This window comes from Gymnoscopelus microlampas (genome assembly GCF_963454915.1).
Source record: "Gymnoscopelus microlampas genome assembly, chromosome: 21".
Lineage (NCBI taxonomy): Eukaryota > Metazoa > Chordata > Actinopteri > Myctophiformes > Myctophidae > Gymnoscopelus > Gymnoscopelus microlampas.
In genome coordinates, this window is record NC_139958.1 from 35,110,389 (window position 1) to 35,132,586 (window position 22,198).

General features: G+C 43.7%; 1 protein-coding gene across 7 annotated transcripts in view; it reads left to right on the top strand.

Moving 5' to 3' along the window:
- Positions 1–20,829, top strand: part of prrc2b (proline-rich coiled-coil 2B) — a 38,016-nt gene extending 17,187 nt beyond the window's left edge. For 2 of the 7 annotated variants that reach the window (XM_084046085.1, XM_084046086.1), the window contains exons 14-31: positions 1,033–1,234; positions 1,849–2,053; positions 2,617–4,698; positions 5,222–5,382; positions 6,600–6,700; positions 7,111–7,252; positions 8,264–8,340; positions 8,822–9,118; positions 9,872–9,973; positions 10,560–10,752; positions 11,491–11,588; positions 12,073–12,200; positions 12,684–12,912; positions 13,745–13,915; positions 15,542–15,618; positions 16,507–16,588; positions 17,630–17,842; positions 19,142–20,828. In XM_084046085.1, the coding sequence (XP_083902211.1) occupies positions 1,033–1,234; positions 1,849–2,053; positions 2,617–4,698; positions 5,222–5,382; positions 6,600–6,700; positions 7,111–7,252; positions 8,264–8,340; positions 8,822–9,118; positions 9,872–9,973; positions 10,560–10,752; positions 11,491–11,588; positions 12,073–12,200; positions 12,684–12,912; positions 13,745–13,915; positions 15,542–15,618; positions 16,507–16,588; positions 17,630–17,842; positions 19,142–19,309 (4,728 nt within the window). In that variant the 3' untranslated portion in view covers positions 19,310–20,828. Of the gene's footprint in view, positions 1–1,032; positions 1,235–1,848; positions 2,054–2,616; positions 4,699–5,221; positions 5,383–6,599; positions 6,701–7,110; positions 7,253–8,263; positions 8,341–8,821; positions 9,119–9,871; positions 9,974–10,559; positions 10,753–11,490; positions 11,589–12,072; positions 12,201–12,683; positions 12,913–13,744; positions 13,916–15,541; positions 15,619–16,506; positions 16,589–17,589; positions 17,867–19,141 lie in introns of those variants that run through there. The other 5 variants (XM_084046087.1, XM_084046090.1, XM_084046088.1 and 2 more) reach the window with 5 other exon arrangements.
- Positions 20,830–22,198: the final 1,369 nt, after the last annotated feature.

The window sequence follows — 22,198 nt, forward strand, 5'->3', positions numbered from 1 at the left end:
GAATATCGAGAATATCGTCTCTGCCGGGTGGAAACCTCATAAGTCCAAAACTGTTACTTTTCAGGATTAAAATTCAAAAATAGCAAAAGTAGCAGATCTAAAAGCTCAAAACGCGTTGCTTAGCTGCGCGTTTCGAGCTTGTGGATCTGCTACTTTTGATGCCGTTGTGTCGCACTGTAGTTGGGCACTAATTTACGAAAAAAACACCAAAAGTAAAAATATGGAGATGGGAGGTTTTTGCCCGACAGCAACGATACAATTCCATCCATCTTCATCCGCTTGTCGCGTCGTGGAGGCAGCAGCTCCAGCAGAGAACCCCAGACTTGCCTTTCTCTGCCCGCTCTGAACGGGGATCCCGAGGCGTTCCCAGAACAGCTTGGAGAGATATAATCTGGTCTTCCTAGCTGGGAGTGCCTGGAAAATTCCTTGGGGAGCCGGTGGGCAGTGGGCAGCGTCCTCCTTACTAGGTGCCCGAACCACCTCAACGTGTTCCTTTCTACATAAAGGAGCAGCAGTCTCTCACAGACGACTGGACTTCTCACCCTGTCCGTCCCAAAGGGAGATGCCAGCCACTCTCCTGAGCAAACCAACCAGTGATGCCGCCTGTATCCGTGATCTTGTTCTTGCAGTCACGACACCACATTTCATGACTGTATGCGAGAGTATGTTATTGAAGGTTGACCGGTAGACTTGAGCCTCCTGGCTCGGCTCTCCGATTCCGAGAATATTGTGAAAATATGTGAAAAATGTGGAAATATCAGTCGGTTGACATTGCAGTGCTAGGAGGGTTGCGATGCTCACTATTTGCTATTGTAATATGAACTTGTTTGCCTATGTTTACTTAACCAGTTAAACCCTATATACTTACTTGTGTTGAACATCAAATGGCAGATCTACAAGCTCACAACAGCTTGAAGATCTGCAGTATTTGGCAGAATGTTCATCCTTTTTTCCCCCCACCTATTAGTGGCATGCTCAGAATAGGGGGTTCATGTGGTTAACGAGGTTTTATCCCTTCTGTTCCCTCTTCAGGAGCAAGCGTACAAGATGCAGCACTGGCAGCAGCCGAGTCACCCCGCCCCCTCTGGCTCCAGCCATCCCCAGCGGGGTTACTACCCCCCACATGTGCTTGGGTTTGACCCCCGCTGGATGATGATGCCCCCCTTCATGGATCCGCGCATGGCCCAGGGTCGATCTCCTGTGGACTACTATCCCAACGCCGTGCACTCATCAGGTGAGCCCTGGCTTAAAGCAGTGGTCCTCGAGCCTTTTCGTGTCGAGGACCCCCACATTGATATGTGATTGGCTGCGGACCCCCCATCTGAAAATGTTTGTGCCAGGGAAGATTTGTGTTAAAAAAAAATCCAAAGTATTCAAAACTTTTCAAACACTCAAGATTTTTTCTAAAATAGCAGATGCGAGCTTATATATCTGCTATTTTTGAATAGCCAACGCTAAAATCTAAAAGTGACACAGATGCTTTATATAAACTCCAAAACAACGCTTAGGGTGCGGCCACAACAAACTTTAATTGTACTTATGTGGGTGGATTCTGCCAATGCTTTTCAATGGGAACAGCATTTTTTTTGCAGAAATCCGCAGATGGTAACGAACAGCTCCGTTCCCATTGAAAAGCATTGGCAGAATCCACCCGCATGGGTAGAATTACAGTTCGGTGTGACCGCACCCTTACAGTGTAATCCCAAGTGTACCGTCTCCCATGTGTGTCCTCAGTATTTACAAAGAAGTTTGCACTTGGATATTAGAAGATGATGAACCATGTCATCATCGTTTTGTTAATTTTGCTCAAAGTAAAGAAATCAATCTGGACTTTTGTGTTTTGTACAGGAATGATGAAACCTGTAATGCACCAGGACCACCTTAGCAGCCCTGGCTCTGATGAAGGCTGCCACCCTGGCCTCCATCAGGAGAGAAGGGCTCCTTCCACTGAGCCTTACCCTGTTTGGAACCAGGATGGTTACCCCCTACGCAGTTTCACCCCACCCTACCAGAGACAGCACGAGAGCTCAGACAGCGGCCAGCCAGAAGACAGGTAGTTGACCATCATAAACAAAATGCTGTGAAAGAATTTTGAACCACTTAAAACCAATGAACTCTTTGACTGCCAGAAATAAAACAATAATAATATTGAAGTAGTTTTAAGTTAGTAATATTTTTAAATAAGTGTTAGATATCTCTATATTCCCATAGTAATCATGGTTATACAGTGTTTGTTCAGTGGTCTCTCCAGCTCTTTAGTAAACAGAAAATACATTTTCAGATAAGGATACCAATTTCATCCAATCAGGAGATATAAGAGAACTCAAACAGAATACAGTATAATAATCACGTGAAGTCATGAAACAAAGAAATAAGCTGATTTTGGAATAATATTAAATTGAAGTTGGTAAATGTTTTTTTCCCCCAGATTGGTTGAATTTGGTGACCTACCTGAAAATGTATTTTCTGTTTGAGACGGGGAGACCCCTGTTGGTGAACAATTTAAAGCAATGTTTACTATCAGAATTTAGAGATTAAACTTTCAAACAAGAAAACGTTATAATAGTTACTTACAGCACCCGTTTAATCTCCATTTTCACCATTTTCTCTCCCCAGAGGTGACCTGGCCTGCTCCCAGCGGGAGACTTATGAAGAGAGGGCCACTGAGTGCCTGGACCACCCCTCAGACGAGCAGGGCTACCAGCAGAATCGCGGCCCCGACAGGGACCACCACCACGAACAAGGCCTGCTCACAACTGTTCAGAGCCACTCCCAGCAGCATACCGAAGGCGACTACCCCAAGCAGGACCCCAGAGACAAGCACCCGAAAGACGGGCCGGAGCCTCGCAGCGAGGCCTTCGATGGCTCCACAGACAATTGGAGGAGGGACGGAAGCCAGAAAAAAGACGGAGGACTCGGTGGAGTCCAAGGCCAGTGGTCCGAACCCGTCTCTAGTTCCAGCAGCAGTGTCAGTCAGCCGTCTGAGACTGGCGGGCGCACACTGATCCGCAGGACTGGGCCCATTAAAAAGCCAGTGCTCAAAGCGCTCAAAGTGGAGGACAAGGAGAACGAGAAACCCAAACCTGAGCCAGAGGAGAAGCCAGTTCCTTACCGCCTGGAGAAGGAAGTCCTCACCAACGTGTATGACTTGAAGAAAGATAACCAACCGATTGGCAACAGGCGGTCGGCCTCGCCCGCCGTCGTTGTCGAGAAGCAGCCCGAAGAGAAGCAACTCCAGCCACCGCCGCCGGCTGCAGCCAAACCAGAGAGACCCGTCAGCACGCAGAGCGAAGACTCCCACAAAGACAGCGGCTGGGACAGCAGCAAGAGCCAGTCATCCAGTCACAGCCAGGAGGGCCGGGAGACCCAGGCGCCCCGTCGCAACAACTGGATCTTCATCGACGAGGAGCAGGCCTTCGCCGGGGCCAGGGGAGCGGGCAGAGGAGGGCGTTCCAGGGGCGGCTTCCGAGAGTTCAGCTCCAGAGGAGGAGGTCGAGGTGGCAGAGCCGGAGACAACCTCCGCGGGGGTTATAACAACAACAACAACAGCAGCAGCGGCGGGGGCCAAAGGGCGGGGAGAGGCCGAGGGCCAATCAGGGAATTCGTCAAGGTGGAGGATCTCCAGAGGGGGAAACCGCGGAGGAGGAATGTCAGTGAAACCATGAGCGAGACCTCGGAGTACGAGGAGCTGCCGAAGAGGCGCCGCCAGAAAGGCTCCGAAAACGGAGAGGGTTACACCGAGGCCGGAGAGGTCCGGAAGGCAGACAGAGATGCCTCTTGGAGGTCCAACAAGGTCTACACAGAAGACCAGGCAGCCATTGATGCCAGAGACAAGGCCAAGGCCCACCGGGGCTTTGGAGGACGCACATTGCCTCCCAGACTGAACACCACCGGCACCGGGGGCTACAATAGAGGCTTCGGGGGCTCAAGGGACATCTCCACATGGAGGGGCAGAGGGACCCAGTTCAGCAGTAGTGGAGGCGCTCCGTTACAAGAGAATGGTTACGGTCCCGGAGTGGAGACCTCTTATTCCCGTAGGGCGCCCCCCGCCGAGCGCGAGCCCTTACAGTATACCCCCAAGTTCAACACCCCCTTCATGGAAAACGGCACAGAGGGCACGGGCACAGGAGAATACTACTTGGAAAACGATAACCCCGACAGGCAGGCCCTGAGGAGGCGGCGGCCACCCCGCCAAGACAAGCCTCCCCGCTTCCGCCGCCTTCGGCAGGAACCCGAACCCGGCCAGCCAGGCCATTGGACCAGCGACGAGTACATAAACGGAGGCGACTTCACCAATCCCTGGCCCGGACGCGCCAAAGCCAGCGGCGAGGACAACTGGCCAAGCGGCCAATACGCCGGCGGGCGCTCGGGCCAACACGGCCAGGCCGAGGACTGGGACACCGGCTCGGAAAACAGCGACTTTGGAGACTGGAGGGAGAAGCGAGGCGGAGGAGGAGGCGGCCAGCAGCAGGGACACGGTGACGTCCCCTCGGACTCTGGAGGACACGGCGAGCCAAACTCCGGGGAGAAGAGGGAGCTTTCCAAAAGGAGCTTTTCCAGCCAGCGCCCCCTGGTGGAGCGGCAGAACAGGAAGGGAGAGCCCACCCTCCTGGAGGGGAGCAAGATGACGCGGGCTGATAACTCGTCTTCATGTAACAGGAGTGACAGCTGGCAGAATGGTGGAGCTCCTTGCAGAAGGTTGGTTGAATGCGGGTCCCTTTTTTCTTTTTTTTTTACCTTAGCGGCTTAGAAACCAGCATGTAATTCATCATCAATCCTTGCACTAGTCGGCAAACACACCGTTGCAGATTGCTCTTGATGTGGACTGGAGACATTTTATTTTTAGAATTTAACTGCATGTCCAATCTATATTATGTCACCAGTTAAATAGTTGCAGACTCAGAAAGTGTCTAATGTCTGAGTTCTACTCAGGTCGTGTGCCATGTGGTGCACATGCACAAAACGTTGCAGTGCGGTACGTTGTGAGATCAGCTATTTGCGACGCGCAGCAGCGCTGTAAATGAGGCCATAGTCGCTAACCTAGGGTTTTCAGAACACATGCCTTTGTGATTTCCGTATGTGACCAGAATCGAGGCTTGTTTACCGTAACATGCCGGTTTTAAATGTAGACCAAGACCTATAACATCCTGAATTTCGACAGATGATTAAAAGATATTTGCTGAAACAGTTTTTAATTGTTTTGGTTCCTATCTCCCAACAGGTCCCCAGATGAGTCGGGTTGTGTGTACAGCGTAGAGCAGCCTGAGGAGCGAGAGCCCAGCGAATCCTCTGGAAAGAAGCTGGACAAGGACCTAAAGCCAGTCTCCATCAAGTCTGACATGGCTGAACCACTGTCCCAGTACGATCTCAACAGCTACCCAAGTAAGCCAGCAACTTGAATTGTGTTCAATAAGTTGGTACCCTTTAACGGTTTTAATGGGTTAAAGTTTTAACCCATTAAAACCGGAAAAGAATCTGTGTCATTTTGGATTTTAGCTATATATCGTCTCTGTCAGGTGGAATCCTCATATGTCCAAACATTTTACTTTTCAGGATTCAAATAAGAAAATAGCAGATCTACAAGCTCAAAGCGCGTCGCTTTGCGCCGCGTTTCGAGTTTGTGGATCTGCTACGTTTGATGCCTTTTGTGTGACGAGTAGAAAACTGTTAGGATTTAGAGGACATTTTTAGAATCGGCCACAGGTCTTAATGGGTTTATGCCAGTTGTTTTACATTCCCAGTAGAATAACTATTAGGGTTGTTTTGATTTATCGGCTAGTTCAAAAGCTAAACTCATGCATGTCGAATATAAACCTTTTACATGGAAATTAACAATGGCACAACCAAACGGATAAAAAAAGATGAACTCAGAATTTCTATTGTAAACAGAAACCTTTTATATTGTTTCCAGCTTGTATTAAAAGCATCTGGCGGTGTTCATACTAAGCTCGGTTTCAGTTTTGGAAATGTCCAAATAATGTACAACCATTTGAACAGCTTAAGGGAGACCTTTGTTAATCCTGTGGGAGGGGAAGACCAGTTTCAGCTTCAGCCAGCTGATTGCTACTCAGATGTCCACGATGAGCACTCATCATCAAGTGTCTTGCTCAGGGGCACTTTAACACATAGCCACTTAGCCAGGGCCGGGGACCTTCTGTTTCCCAGACGGTGCCTCTATCCATTCAGCTAGGGCCGCCCACAATTTGCTTAGTGTTAAGCAGTTCTAACAGGAAGGAATGTGTATAAAAGGTAGTATAATAGGTAGTTAGGGCATCTGTTGCGTTACCCTTTATTTTTGTACTAGTTTATACAGTCATCACATTAGTTGCCTTTTATTTCAAGACCATTATATAGTGAATTCTTAGAGTAACAAATTCCCCCCTTTTTGGCTTCAGAAATTGTATCCGTTACAAATGCATTGCAGTTAGTTTTGTTGGTGTCTGAGAAGAACCCTGCTTCATTGCACATACACTTAATGATCGATGCTTGTCTTTATTACATTTCTATCACCTCATTTTTCTACCGAGCGAAAAAAGTAATTTAGCCGTTAGTGGCATTTAGTTCTTTTCCATTAACTGACTCTGTTTGTGTTTGTGCAGTTGAGGGGGACGTGGATCCAGATGGCTTCACAGACAGTCTGTCCAAGAAGCAGAGACGACCACAAGACGAGGAGAGGAGGAGGAAGGAACAGGGAGCCAGCGTAAGCTAAACTTTTGGATATTTAACTCCTCAATTTACTTATTTAACCACTTGAAACCTAGCATCCATGTTCTATGTCTAACATTCTGCGAAAATAGCCGATCTACAAGGCATCAACGTGTCGCGCTGCAAAGCGTTGTGAGCTTGTATATCGGCTATTTTCGGCAACGTTTTTTTATGTAGAGCGAAAAGGAGAAGGCCTAACATAGAGCCCTTTGGAATCCAGTCAACTCAAATCATACTAAGTTTGATACTTTTGATACTTTTGTGTGACGCTGTAGTATGATCAAGTAGGGCGTTAATTTATGAAAAAACACAACAAGTTAAAACACGGACATAAGAGGTCGTTTCTGCCTGACAGCAACGATATGACGTTGCATGCTTTTAATGTTGTCGTTGTCTATATATTAGGTGCCAGTGAAGAGCAGGACCATCACCTCCAAGATGCCACCACGGTTTGCCAAGAAACAGGGCAGCATGAGTATGGATCAACCAGAGGACGGTCTCTCCTCCAATAACCTCGGCACTGAGATCTGGGAGACCAACAGCTCAGGTTAGGCCTGGCACAAGTTGTTGCATACAATCGCCTAATCGCAATTATTTATCTGCGATAATTGCAATTATTTGTGCATAATCGTCCTAACCGTTTCCACGGTGAAACGATATTTTCGCAAAATGGAAGAAATAGCCGTCAAATAGCGGAAATAGCCAGCTATTATTTTTATTGTGTCATTTTCGTTATTAAATATTTTTTTTAAAGTATAAAGTTATGAAATGTAATTTTTAAAGTTATTTGTCATATCTGCCCGTGAAATTTTGGTTTACGAAAAACACTACCAAACACAACCAAAAACATTAAATCGTTAAACGCAATCATTTGTGTGACAATTAATCGTCAAGTAAAATGTCACAAGATGACACTTTATTTAGTATTCCCCAGGAGTAACACAGCAAAGACAAATTGTGGGGTATCTGGTGGCTCAGACAGAGTGGCTAGATTTAGATTTAGATGGTGCTCACAAGGACCACATTATGTTCCTTGTGAGCACGAGGACCAGGGTCCGAATAGACCTCAGTCTTGTCTCGCATGTCTCTCCTCTCTGCCCTCGGTTTACTGTCTCTCTAAACCAGTGCTTCTCAAATGTTTTCATGTCGTTAATTAATTAAATCAGTGGTTCTCACACAAAAATAGCAGATGTACAAGCTCTCAGTGCGGCACAAAGTGACGCACTGTGAGCTTGTATATCTGCTATTTTTGCATATCCAACAAATTTTGCTGGGGACCCCCTGGAACCCCCCTGACGGGACCCCACTTTGAGGACCACTGATCTGCACCAACCTATCTGAAATAAACCATACAATGCCGAAAAGAAATCTTAAGAAAAACATTTAAACTTGTAGTGTGAGGTTCCTTATTTGAGATGAGCAATAATTAGTTTCAGCCCAAGTTTGTTTTTGGCACTTTCATTGCCCTCTGGTGGACAAAGTGACAGACAAGTCAGCCTCATTGCAACATTTTGAGCTGTGAATTGTATTAAACGTGTTCCTCCATTTTCCTCCCCAGCTCTGTCAGTTCAGTCTTCAGGAGGAGACTCGTGGACTAAACAAGTGTCATACACTGGCAGTGAGCCCAACTCTGAGGTACAGTCATGCATATCTGCATGCTTATACATTATTTTGTATCTGTGTGGTAAACCTTTTTTTTTTGTAGATTTGTTGTGCCCTCAAATCTGACCTTAGCATTTATGGAGCTTTTTTTTCTTAGCGAGTATTCTATCGATATGTTTTTTGTTTTTTATTAATCAAATAATTGAGAAGCGTATTCATATCAACAAATTGATTAACAACTTAAGCCCTATGTTATGCTTTGTTGCACACAAAAGGCATGCCTCATGTCCAAAACTTTTCAGGATTCAAATTCAAAACTATCAATATTGTTATGCTTTTTGTGTGACACTAGTATGATCAAGTAGGGCGTTTATGTACGAAAAAAAACCCAGAAAAAGTAAAAAATATGGAGATAAGAGGTTTGTGCCCGACAGCGACAAAATCATAGATTATCCCCCCCAAAAAGTGATTCAATGGATTATTAGTTCCATTAACCGCTTTGCACTCCCTGCAGGACTCCGACGCCGGTCCAGAGCAGAACAAGGAACAGCACAACAAACCGGGGCCCATCGGCAACGAGCGCTCCCTGAAGCACCGCAAGGGCTCGGAGGGCGTGGACCGCCTGGAGGGCGGGCCCATCGCGCCGGTCAACGGCGTGGTGGACCTGCACGTGGACACGGGGCTGGCCGTGCCTCCCATCGAGTTTGGAGTCAGCGCCAAGGACTCCGACTTCAGCCTGCCGCCGGGCTCGGCCCCGGTGCCCGTGTCCAATCCTGTGGCCAAGCAGCTGCAGGACGCGCTGGCTACCAACGTGAGTCTTCGGGGAGAGAGAGGGAGAATGTTGTGAATCGTCGCTGTCGGGCCAGAAACCTCTTATCTCTATATTTTCCCGGAAATGAACGCCGTACTTGCTACAGCCTCACACAAAAAGCATCAAAAATAGCAGATCCGCAAGCTCGAAACGTGGCGCGAAGCGACACGTTTCGAGCTTGTCGATCTGCTACTTTTGCAGCTTTTGATTTTTCAATCCTGAAAAGGAACAGTTTTGTACATATGAGGTTTCCACCCGACAGACGAATTTGTGTATAAATGGAGTTAACCACTTGAACCCCTCGCATCCCTGTTTCTGTGAGTCATTGGGATTAATTTGCCGAAAAATAGTAGATCTGGAAGCTCACAACGTGTTGCGACGTGATGTGTTGTGAGCTAGTGGATGTGCTATTTTTATTTGGTGTGGGGTGGGGGGGGGTGTTCAGATCTGGCCCTGGTCATCTTAGCTTAGTTTACTAAGTGTGGTTAATATACCAACTATCTTATCAAGTACATTTTCTATCAAACTTGTAATTTGGCCAGCTTTTTGAGCAGTGGCTCTCAACCTTTCCTGGATCAGGGCCCATTTAGAAATCTCAATGGAACCAACGTAGTCTACTTTAAGCTCCTATTCATCGGTGTGACAAATCTTACAGTTGAGAATCACTGCCATCCAGTATACTTGGTCAATGTTTGCGTTGTGTCAGTGTGCGGACGTTCTCATGGAACTCAACGTGTGTTCATGTATCAACAGCCCACTCTCAACCAGAGCATCCCAATGCTGCGCTCCAACCACCTGCAGCCTGGCATCAACCTCAACCCCATCTCCTTCCCCAGCGCTGACCTCACCCTCAAGGTATGCAAATAATGATTATGATTCATTATTATTTTTTTAAAACGTCAGGCTGTTCAAGCACACTCGGTGCCGCGCTACGAGCTTGTATATCTGCTATTTTTGAATAGCCCAAAGTATAAAATAATGTTTATAGCAAAACATCTAAAATGACTTAGTATATATGTGTTCCCGGTCTTAACTCATTCACTGTCAGAATTATTTCTGGCCCGTTTGAACACCGCCAAGATTTTTCATTGAAAATAAAAAAGTACTCAGGAGCCGAGATACAGAATTTTTAAGTTTTAAGTTAACAAGGAAGTGGATGGGAGTCTATATCTTCAAAAAATAATATCTCCTTGGTCTTTGGGTCAAAAAATAAATAAATATATATATATATATATATATATATTTTTTTAAAGTCGTTTTAGTCGTTCTTGGCAGGCATGGCTTATGGACAAAGTCGTTTTAGTCGTTCTAGGCAGGGAATGAGTTAATGGGTTCATCTATTGACAGTAGAGCACTCTCAGCTCGGTCAACCTCTGTCCCCTAGTATTTTGGTCGTATAGTAACAGATCGGGGCTGGTATGTGTCCTATCTCTCTCTGCAGATGGAATCGGCACGTAAGGCCTGGGAGAACTCCCAGTCTCTCCCCGAGCAGGGCTCCCCCGGTGCGGGAGCGTCCGGCAACCAGCCTCCCTGCAGCGTGGGCTCCACCAGCGGCGTCAGCTACAGCTCCTTCGGAGGCGTCTCCATGCCCCCGATGCCTGTGGCCTCCGTGGCTCCCTCCATGTCTATGCAGGGTAAGCCTTCCCTCCTTTTTGTCCCTCCTTCAATACCGTATATATATCATTGCTGTCGGATTGAAAACGGGTCCAAAACCGATACTTCTCAGGATTAAATTTTGTTATGCTTTTGTGTGACTGTAGTGTGATTAACTAGCGCACTAATTTACGAAAAAAACACACAGTTAAAATATATAACATTTTAAGATGGTGAAGGAGCTTGTAGATGTGCTATTTTCACTACTTTTGTGTGACACTAGGGGTGTGCCGATATATCGTCCCGCGATATATCACGATACGTTTTCGCGACGATATGTATCGTTTTGGGAAAAAAAAATATCGTTTTTGAATTTTTTTTTTTTTTTTTTTTTTTTTTAACAATCATAATAATCAGGCATGCAAACGGCCCCGAAGTGAAAAGAGTGACAACATGTTTTTTTTTCGGGTCAGGTGTCATACTATTTGGATTCAAAACGGCTATTGTAGCTGAAAAGCTACAAATTTGCATGTCTGAATAATGCAAAAACAGAATTATTTGTTTGCATTTTCTTTTTTTCTCCTCCATATATTTTCATAATAAAAAAAGTGCGTATCGTATCGAAATCGTATCGAAGTTGTGAGCCAAATATCGTATCGTATCGTTTCGTGAAATTAGTGTATCGGCACACCCCTATGTGACACGCTTGCGTGATGAAGTATTTGTTCTTGTTGGACCCAGTAGTGGCTTCCCACTGAGCTGTTGTTTTGTCCTTGCAGGGAACCACATTCCTCCTCTGTACCTGGACGGTCACGTGTTTCCCAGCCAGCCGCGCCTCGTACCACCAACCATGTCCCAGCAGCAGAGCTACCAGCAGGTACCAGACCAACTAAATCGACCAACTAAATTGTTCAATCGGCCTCATGTCTTAACCCATTACAACCGGGAACACATCTGGGTAACCACTTAAACCATTATTTCATACTTTGGCTATTCAAAAATAGCAGATATACAAGCTCATAGCGCGGCACCGAGTGCTTGTAGATCTGCTATTTTTGAAAGTTTTTGCAAATTTGTGCAAATCTTTGAATATATACATTTTTAAAGCAAACATTTGTAATTCAAATCTTTGCTTCTGGGGGTCCCTGGAACTAAATATATTCAGATGGGGGTCGGCGGCCAAATACATATAATTTTGGAGGTCCTTGACATGAAAAGGTTTTCAGCCCCACTGATATAGTAACAAGGCTTTCAGAAAACTGTCAGGATTTTAGAAGACATTTTGTAGAATCGGAACCGCGGGCCTTAATGGGTTTAACATTTCCATGTGTGTCCTCCTCCTCCTCCTCCTCCTCCTCCAGGCGGCGGCGGCCCAGCAGATCCCCATCTCCTTGCACACGTCCCTGCAGGCCCAGGCTCAGCTGGGGCTGAGGGGAGGCCTGCCCGTCTCCCAGTCCCAGGAAATGTTCAATTCCATGCCCCCTTTCAGGTACGGTACCACCACCACCATCAGCAGCACGTTTGTTTTTTGTATGCACCACACATCTGGAACAAACTCCCAGGAAAATGCACAACTCTGTTCTTTTAACCCATTTAGACCTGTTAACACCTATACGTTGTTATACCTTTCAAGCTGGGAACGCCTCTGTGTCATTTTAGTTGTTGCTATTTATCACTGTTGCCAGGCAGAATCTCCATATTGTAATATTTTGTGTTTTTTCATAAATTAACGCCCTGCTTGATCATACTACACACAAAAGCATCAAAAGTAGCAGATACGCAAGTTCGAAACGCGGCGCAAAGCTACTTTTGCCATTTTTTTAATACATAGCAACATAATTCTGAAAACTTAGGTAGGATTTAGACGGTGTTTTTGAGTGAGCCTCAGGTCTAAATGGGTCAAAATCACCACGTTGTAAAATGTGGTTTAACACCTATAATAATTCCTCTTGGTTTCCCCCCCCACACACAGGTCCCAGGTTTACATGCATCAGCCGAACCCCATGGTGCTGTCGGGAGGAGCGCCCCTCAAAGGGCCCTACTCGGCCTTCCCGGGCATGCAGCCCTCCGACATGGTCAAGTCCCAGTCCGGCTCCCACTACCAGCCTATGAACGGCAGCCAGCAGATGGTCTACGACGGCCAGATGAACCAGGGCCCCGGCATGAGCTCCTCCCAGCTCATGGACTCCCAGCTCATACAGGTATATATATATATATACAGTAGATCCAGCAGCATATCGTTCGTTTGGCTGTCGGAGCAGACACCTCTTATCTCCATGTTTTAACTTTGTGTTTTTTTTTTCCCCCCGTAAATTAATGCCCTACTTGATCATACTGCTGTGTCACACAAAAGTATCAAACAATAGCAGATCTACAAGCTCGTTTTGAGCTTGCAGATCTGATATTTTTGATATTATCGAATTTGAATCCTGGAAAGTAACAGTTTTGGACATGAGACGTTTACACCCGACAGAGACGATATCAACTTTGCAAGTCCAAATGTGTTACTTTTCACAAAATGGGGGAAAAAATTACTTGCCAAGCTCTTACTTAATACTAATAATTGATTTAATATTAATAGAACTCACAGACTAAACCACTTACACTTAAAAAAACATTAGCTTACGAGTTTGTAGCTTGTGAGCCTTGTAGACTTTTTACGCTACACTTGTATGATGAAGTAGTAGGGCATTAATTTACTGAAAAACACACAAAAGCCGAAATGGAGATTTCTGCCTGACAACAACGACAGCCGTCCATTTGATGACTGATCCAGATTTTGGAGAATCCTAGAGACCGCAGATTACCAATGTTCTATCCTATTCATTTTGTTATAAAGTGCAACATTTGAAGAACTTTGATTAAAGTTTCTATTTGAGAACAACTTCTACGCAAACAAATGAATGGAAATGCAACACAAACAACTTTTGTTTTGTCAAATGAACTGCCGATACCGACGTCGTTAGAAAAGTCAAATAACGGTCTTTGTCCCTGAATCCTCCTCCCTCCCTCCCTCCCCTCCCTCCCCTCCAGGTGACCATGCCCCTGCCTGGCTCTCAGCTGCGGTACGGCTCGGCGCAGCAGCACCTCATCCTGCCCCAGTCCATCCAGCTGCAGCAGGGACAGAACCTGTCCGTGGGAGCCCCCCCGCGCCGCATGCTGCCGCCCGGCTCGCAGCCCCAAGTCATGCCCGGCAGCCGAGAGGTGAGATCCACTGGGTCACACGGCAACAGCAACATTATGGGTTTGCAGCATAACGAGCAAATCCCGCACCGTCAGCCGGAAACTTTGTATGTCCAGCAGAACCGTTCCTTGTTCAATATTTATAAAACCCATAGGCACACTTAAAGCCGCACTATGTAACTTTTCCTCTTCCACCCGCCCGGATTTGAACCCCGGGGTTTTTCCTGCGCAAGTGCTGACATTTTTACCGTTGAGCTAATAGAGCCTGCCTGCTTGCTCGGGGGATAAAACGGAGTCTTGAGACCATCAGGTCAAAATTTGTGTCAGATCCTGTGTGTAGGTGAGACATGACCTTTGACACGATCTACATGTCTCAATAGAAGAGAAGGGAGACAAAATACAACCACCCCAATTGTATAAGTTATATTGTATTAACATACTCTACCATACAGATTGGACAAAATTACATTTATTCATAAAAAAGAAAGTTACATAGTGCTGCTTTAACCACTTTTAGTGAAAATAGCTCCTCATCCAATCAGGAGAGAGAACCCATTTATCAGCCTGACTTTTATAGTGTTCCAGTTCCAGTGTTTTTCAGCTCATTTTTGTTTTGTTTCATCATTTTTTACCTCCCGTCAATATGTATTCTTACATACATGCACCTGTATGTGTACAGATATATGTGTATAATGTATGTAAGAATACATATTGAAAGGGAGGTAAAATAAATACTATCCTTGCAGATCAAGCTCTGCTTTGTTTTGTTTATCTATTGTTTCTTCTGTATAATTGATGCATTGCCGGAATTGTTTCAACTGTTTGTTCTGATGTATAATATATGAAGCTACGTTGAAATATTGTTTTCTTTTGTTTGCTCTCTAGTCACATTTTTTTTTCCTGGTGTGTTAAATAATTCAAATATTAATAGGTGGGCATAATAAGCTTCGGCTTCAGCCCATGCCTTTTCGGCCAATAATTATTTTGCTGCTTCTATTGTATGCACAACTGTTATGTTAAATTGTGACCGAAATGAATAAACTAACTAAATCACTTCCAATTTCACTTGTTTATCCTGTATCTTATATGAGTTCTCTCTCCTGACTGAATAAAATTGGTATCCTGTATCCTGTATTTTCTGTTTACTAAAGAGCTGGAGAGAGGGGGAGACCCCTGTCACTGAACAAACACTCTATAGTTACTATTGGATTACTACTTTTAACACTATTACTACGTTTAACACTTATTTTAGTACAACAAAAAAAAACATCTGTTACACTACCCTTAAGTAAATCTAGAGCATGTTACTTTTCAATCTTCAAAAATGCTACGTGCTGAACTCCAGAGTGCTTCTCCGGGGGTCCTCGAGGGGCGTTACGGGAGGTCCCCGGCAAATCGGTTAACATAGCATCAAAATCTCTGCTGCTATGCTGAAAAAATCCTGACTTTTTTTTTACGTTTGAATATTTTTTTGCCACATTTTAAGAACACAAATATTGTATGGCGGTCCCTGGGCACAATATCTTCGTGGACCAAATACATATGAATGAATTTGTGGGTTCTTGACGATGTGTGAGAAGCACATCTGTACTTGACATGAAGTAGTGTAGAAGTCAATGTGTAACACTGTTCCCTCCTCACTCCCAGGGCTCACAGATGGAAATGAAAGGCTTCCAGTTCTCAGACAAGCCCAATCATTCCCCAGGCTTACAGGGCTCTTACAGGTAGGAGAACAAGTCTACTCTGAATCCATTTAAGTCTACTTTCAACCTGTAGTTGAACTACATACTACTGGCTATGTCATTATTGGCAAAGAAAAAGCTCAAATGTCAAAAATGTGACAATTGTAGATCTACAAGCACGCAACGCAAAACGCTGTGAGCTATTTTCGCTACCCGTCATACAACAAAGGATATAAGGCTATATAGAGCTCAAGTTGTTAAGTATGCATAAATACTAAATTATGGCTTCCATTTTGCCCCGGAGATGAACCGATGAAGTGTAACCGGGATTAACCACACGAACCTTAACATCCCTATTTTGGGGGGGGCATAAGCCGAATATAGCAGATGTACATTATGTGTGTGTGTGTATGTATACATACGCGCACACACATACATGCTCAGCTTGTAGATCTGCCAATTTCGGCGAAGAGATTTGGTGTAGAGCGGTGGTTCTCAGAAAGTGGGGTCCGGGGTCCTTGAGGGACTTCCATGGGGTCTCCAGCAAAATGTGTTAATACAGCATCACAATACTAACACCATAATGCATATTTTATACGTTGGCTATTAAAAAATAGCAGATCTACAAGCTCGCCGCAAGGCACTGTGAGCTTGTAGATCTGCCATTTTTGTATTTGTTTTGAATAATATCGATAATGTTTGGATTTCTTTTTTAACACATTATTTTCTCTTCTGGGGGTCCCTGGCACAAAACATTTTCAGATTGGGGTTCGTGGCCAAATATACAGTATATCAGTTTGGGGGTCCTTGACACAAAAAAGTTTTAGAACTAGTGGTGACCAAGTCCAGAGTCGACCAACCCTGTTCTACTAAGTTTCTAGTTTACCAAGTACTGTATAGAGGATTTAAGCCATGTTTTTCTGTTTGCAGGCCAGGCTCTGCCAGCCCCAGTGGGAAGCCCTCTGGTCCTGGAGGCCCTGTGGGACCTCTGCCTACACATTACGCTCAGCAGGTAGCTGTCACTCAACATTAAAATAATACATATATGAAATTAAACATTAAAAATAACAATATTTCAAAATGGCCATTTCCAACTAGCAAATACAACAACAAACAAGTTCTGATCTCTAAAATGTGAATGAGTCTGTCTGTTCCTATGGGTTTCAGTTAAATTATGTCTCAAAAATATTGTGAGAAGTCTCATGAACGACTTGGGGAAGTCATATATGAAGACCTAGTTTTGTTTTGACCATACCAGCCCTAATAGAAAAAGGATAGTCATTTTGCATTTTTAAACAAAATGTGGATGTCAGAGAGTTACAAGAAAAGTTCATGATAGTTTTACTGTCTTGTTCAGAAATGTGTGGAATAAATGAGTGCAAATAGCAACCACTATATTGCATTCCTATAAGCCTTCTGCTGCCAAAAAAGGAAATGCTAAATCGTTTATTGAAGCTTCGTGTCCTCAGATGAGGCATGTCACAATTATTACATAATCACCTGATCACAATTATTATTATTATTAAAATGTAGAATTGTTTCCATTCATTTGTATAAAAACAGCTGGATGAAATGAACAGAAATGTACAAATCTATATTATTTCCATGTTATTGTCCATGCTCTTCTAGCCACTTTAAACCTAGCATCCCTTTTTGGGGCATTTAGGGCAAAAACATTTCAAGTGTAAACTTATTAACAATGGATTATTTTAGTCATGGTACATTACTTATTTAGATAATTAGCACTGGGCATTGTCATTCATTTATTTGTATATTTCAATAATGAGCTTTGTATATGTTATAGTTATTTGTTATATCTTCCTTGTGCAATCTTTATTTACAAAGCCTCCAATGTTCAATGTCCCCCAAAACATGTACTCAACCTTAATTGACTTGAACTTAATTTCAGTTATTTGTATGACAATGAATCATCAACTAAAGTGTCATGATTGTGATAGCCGTATATGCAAGTATAATAAATGACCGTTATTGAAGCATTCTTTATACATCCAGATATGGATGTATAATAGTGTCCCTCTGCTGCCCCCTGTAGGTCCCACCTCCCCAGGGCAGCATGGTGATGCACATGCGGCCCCCCACCACTGGCCCTTTCCCCACCCCCATCCAGAGACCTGTCATGCAGGTCAACAAGACAGTCATCATCCGTTCCCCCCCGTACCCCAGCCCCGGGGGGCGCGAGCCTTCCCACTCCACCCCTCCCTCTGCCCCCGAGCCCCCCGTTAAGGGGCCAGAGGATGGCATGAAGGTGAGCCACCCACTGTAAATTTAGGTAATTCCATTTTTATCCATTTTTTTCCTTTTCCATTTGAGCCAATGAAATGTGAATGCATATTAATGTTGCTGTTGTGCAGTTAGTTGTGGTTTGGGGTAATAGGCTCTATTCACAGCAGCCATATTATGAAGACATTCACAGGTGTTACCAATGATACTAATGAAGGCTCTGTTCGATTCTGGTCAAACAGAGTCAGGGTGCTGATATTGTGCATGTTGGCTCACTGGAAACACTCTGTTACACCAGTGGGTCTACAGTTGGGAGTGTACAAATGGACCCGTAAGGGTCCATTTGGTTCCATTTGTACACTCTCAGAGTTATGGGGCTCGTGGAAACTACTGTGCTACACTAAATGGAACAGAGCCTTCATTAGTATCATTGGTAACACCTGTGAAGGAAGTGATAATATGGCTGCTGTGCATAGAGCCTATCGTCTACAACTATAATACTCTCAGGTGGAAACCTTGTAGGTCCAAAGCTGTTTCATTTTTTCCCCCCGAAATATTTCAAAAGTACCAAAAATAGCATACAAGCTCACAATGCGTCACATCGCTACCGGTTGTGAGCTTGTAGATCTGCTATTCTTGCTACCATTGCACTGTCATGCGACAAAGCATAGAATATGGCATTGATCTAAAAAAAGAATTATGAAATATGGAGATACAAGGTTTCTGCCCGACATCGACGCTATACTGTTACATTGTAGCTTTTATAATGGCTTGATTTGAGGCTTTGGTCAGATATAATACTGTCTTAAAGGGATATTTCACTTTCAAACCTGTTTGAAAGTGAAATATCCCTTTAATAGTTTAATCTAAACGTAATTGTGCTCAACATTTTGGCAATGGTAGAATTTCAGTAAATACTATTGATTGTGAATATGTTTAAACTTAATTGTGCTTAACATTTTGGCTTTTTTGCACTATTGATTTTACAAAGGGAGAAAGAGAGTAAGAGAGAGAACACTGTATAATGCATTGATGATATGTAGCACCTGTAGTGGATAATTCTGCAAACAGGCCAGCATAGGTATTGAACACTTTAACTGTATAAAAAGTAATAAAGGGCTGATTTTAACCTGAATCCTAACATTTTTAGAGTAGCAATATGACGTTGTGTGAGCTTGTAGAGCTGCTATTATCACTATTTTTGCTTTTGAAGTATTATATAAAATTAAAGTGTTAAGTAAATGTAGTTAGCAACTTTGTGTGTATAATTCAGTGTTAGTGCTGTAAGATGTTAGTAACCTTTGCGTATACTTTATTGGCACAGAATAAAACCCTGCGGGACGTGCGCAAGACGGTGGGTGAGGGAAAGGCGCCATCTGGGGGCATGACCAGCAAACTCCAGGAGCCCCTGCCCTCCTCGGGACAAGCCAAACCAGCACGCACTGGAGCCATCAAACCTCAGGCTGTCAAAGTGGAGGAGGGCATGGCTTAGCAAACGGACCTTTAAAAGCCTCCTCTCGCCACCACCACCAGAACGCCACCTGCCCCCCCTGACCAGTGTCTAAAAGGCTCTTTTCCACTACAAGAAACTTAAGTGAACCGTGCCGTGAAAACAGAATTTCACGGTTTCTGGAGTTGTTTTCCACGCGCAATGGCTCGGTTTCAGTTAAAGGTTCTCAGAACCTAATTTGGGCCGTGCTCAAGGAGGTGGTACTAACCCTGAGTTCTGGAAACCTGGAAAATGTTCCTAAAAATAGCGAAAATAGCAGATCTGCTATCTTCGCTTTTTTTTTTATTATTATGACCTACTTCCCCATCAGGGGTGGTTCTGATAATAACGGAAACGTAGACAAAAAAATAAACACATCACAGAACTTCAAGGGTTCTGGAAAGTTTCAGGTTCTGGTAGGTTCTGGGTCACCTTTTGTAGTTGAAAAGAGCTATATGCCTCCTCCTAAGGCCCCCCCCAAAGGCAAAGGGCCACACAATGCACAGAGGCATACAGTACTATCCCCTCTGAACTGTCAGAACTGGACACTTATTCTCTCACAACCCGTATAGAGATATATAAATATATATATAAATATATACATAGACACAATAGACACTTCTTCTAAAGCAGATCTCTTCAAGGTCCCACTTTTATTTATTAACGTTTAATGTCCTTTTTTTAAGAGAACAATGTTAAGGAGAAAATATATATATTCCTGTTTTTGTGTTTCTCGCTCTCCAAAAGTGAGGAAAAGGAAAACAGCAAACACAGAGGGTTAATTTTTTCACACCGTTTTTGCCAAACTGTATGTATGCCCCGTTGAAACCGGGCACACGCTGATCCGTTACCATGAGAAAGATGTGTCTGCGAGGCGTTTTCAACTTAGAAAATGCAGAAGGGCACTTTTTTTTTGTCATTTTTCATAAGCGTTTTTGCTGGTAGTTGTGGAGCTGAAACTTTTTCTAAGTTATTGTCACATATTTACTCAATTACTAAAGGACTGCTTTTATTCAATCATAAAAAAAATAAAAAATAAAAATATTTTAACTCGAATTTGAGGATGTTGTGTTAACATGGAAAGAGTGAAGTGAATCTTTCTGGGGGTATACTTCACAGCTTGTGATCTGTGACAAAAAACGCTTAGATTGGTAGAGTTCTTTTTTTTTAATGGTGATGTTCCTTGCTTTTTTTTGTTTTGTTTTTAAGTTTTAGCTCGCTCTCTTTATGTAAACTGAAGCAAAAAGTTGGACATTGTTTTGGCAAAACTGTCATTTCTTCCACGGGAACTTCGCTGGCCTTGATAACGGGGTGTGTGCATGTGATGATGAGCTTACAGGACTCCCGCCCGGGACCTGGTGACATTTAAAAAAAAAAAGAAAAAACGCCTTCAGTACCTGAAGTCAGTGGACATACTGGATGCTGCCACAGTGTGTGGATTTTGATCAACAAAGCTGGCAACGTGTTGGAGCTTGTTCTGTAGTTTTGGGAAAGGGGGCTGAATTCATTCATTACTGTAAATCAGGGGTTCTCAAAGTAGTCCTTTGATAACCTTGAGGGGGTTCCCTATCTAAATGATTGATTATTATACAAATGGACCCTTACCAGTCTGTAACTCAGAGAGTGTACAAATGGAACCAAATGGACCCTCACGGGTCCATTTGGTTCCATTTGTACACTCTCTGAGTTATGGGGGTCCGGGGCCTAGTGCATACCAAACTGGGTGGGTCCTTGAAATCAAAAGGTTTGAGAACCCCTGCTGTAAAATGAAACCTCTAAACGGATTATGAGACGTTTACTCTATGTTGCTTCACTTTGGTTGTAAAGAATTGAGATGTTTGTTAGGTGGCCATGTGATAAGTGATTTTTATATCCCCTGGCCTAGTGTGTGTTTGTTTTTTTTCTCCTTCACGTTTTCTCCTATAGGGCTCCTGAAAGACCTTTTTTCTCTGCAATTCCATTTGAATCCAGCTTATGTGAAACGCGGGGCGGGAAAATGTGAAGAGACAAACCACCATCCGATTATTATTCCGCTTCTGGTCTCCGAGGTGGCACTAGCAATAAATGCAGCCTAACTATAATCACAATCAGGGTCCAAATAATTATTTTTAAGTTAGACGTCGATCATCACAAAGAGAGAGGCTTTTAGCTTTGCTTGTTGAATAAATGTATGAACTTTTTTGCTTAAGCTATTTTCCTGTGAGCACTGCAGTTCCAATGGACTACGAAGGACTTGTGTTTGTTCTGTTTGAAAAAAATGTGAAGCTGTCGGCACCATCATTGATTTATTTGTAATGGACACTCATTTTGAAACTTCACTATGCCAATGTCATAACTGGTTATAAATGTTACTTGCTTACTAAAACGCTCCATGACACTACAAAATGTTCCAATGTATCTTTATGACAGTGTTTCACTGGTATATATGTATATGCATACTTAACTGTACAGTCAAACTTTGTCAGTGGGGGGAGGCTACGATCATGCTTCATTTTAGATATTGTATCAACTAATTAAAAAAATAAAATAACTATGTTTAAAAGGTCACCATGATGTTTTTGGAGTGGACTGCTTACAATTGTTGGTAGGATTGTTTTGGGCTTTGGGTGTTTTTGCCTCTTGACTCCCAGAGGATCCGGATACAACTCCTCATATACCGGCACAGAAGTGTTGCCCTCTTTTTTTCCTTTTTTGTACTTTTAAGATGCATATTTAATTTTGTCAAAAGGACCAGTGCTTTCTAGAGCTGATCCTGTCTATTTATCCTACCTGATCTTACTCCTTTCAAATGTGTGGTCATTACTCGCCCCTTTCCTTGTTTAAAAAAGACAAAAAGAGCTTATTGAGAGAATAAATAAAGCAGTTGTGATTTCTCAAAAATCGTACCTTTGT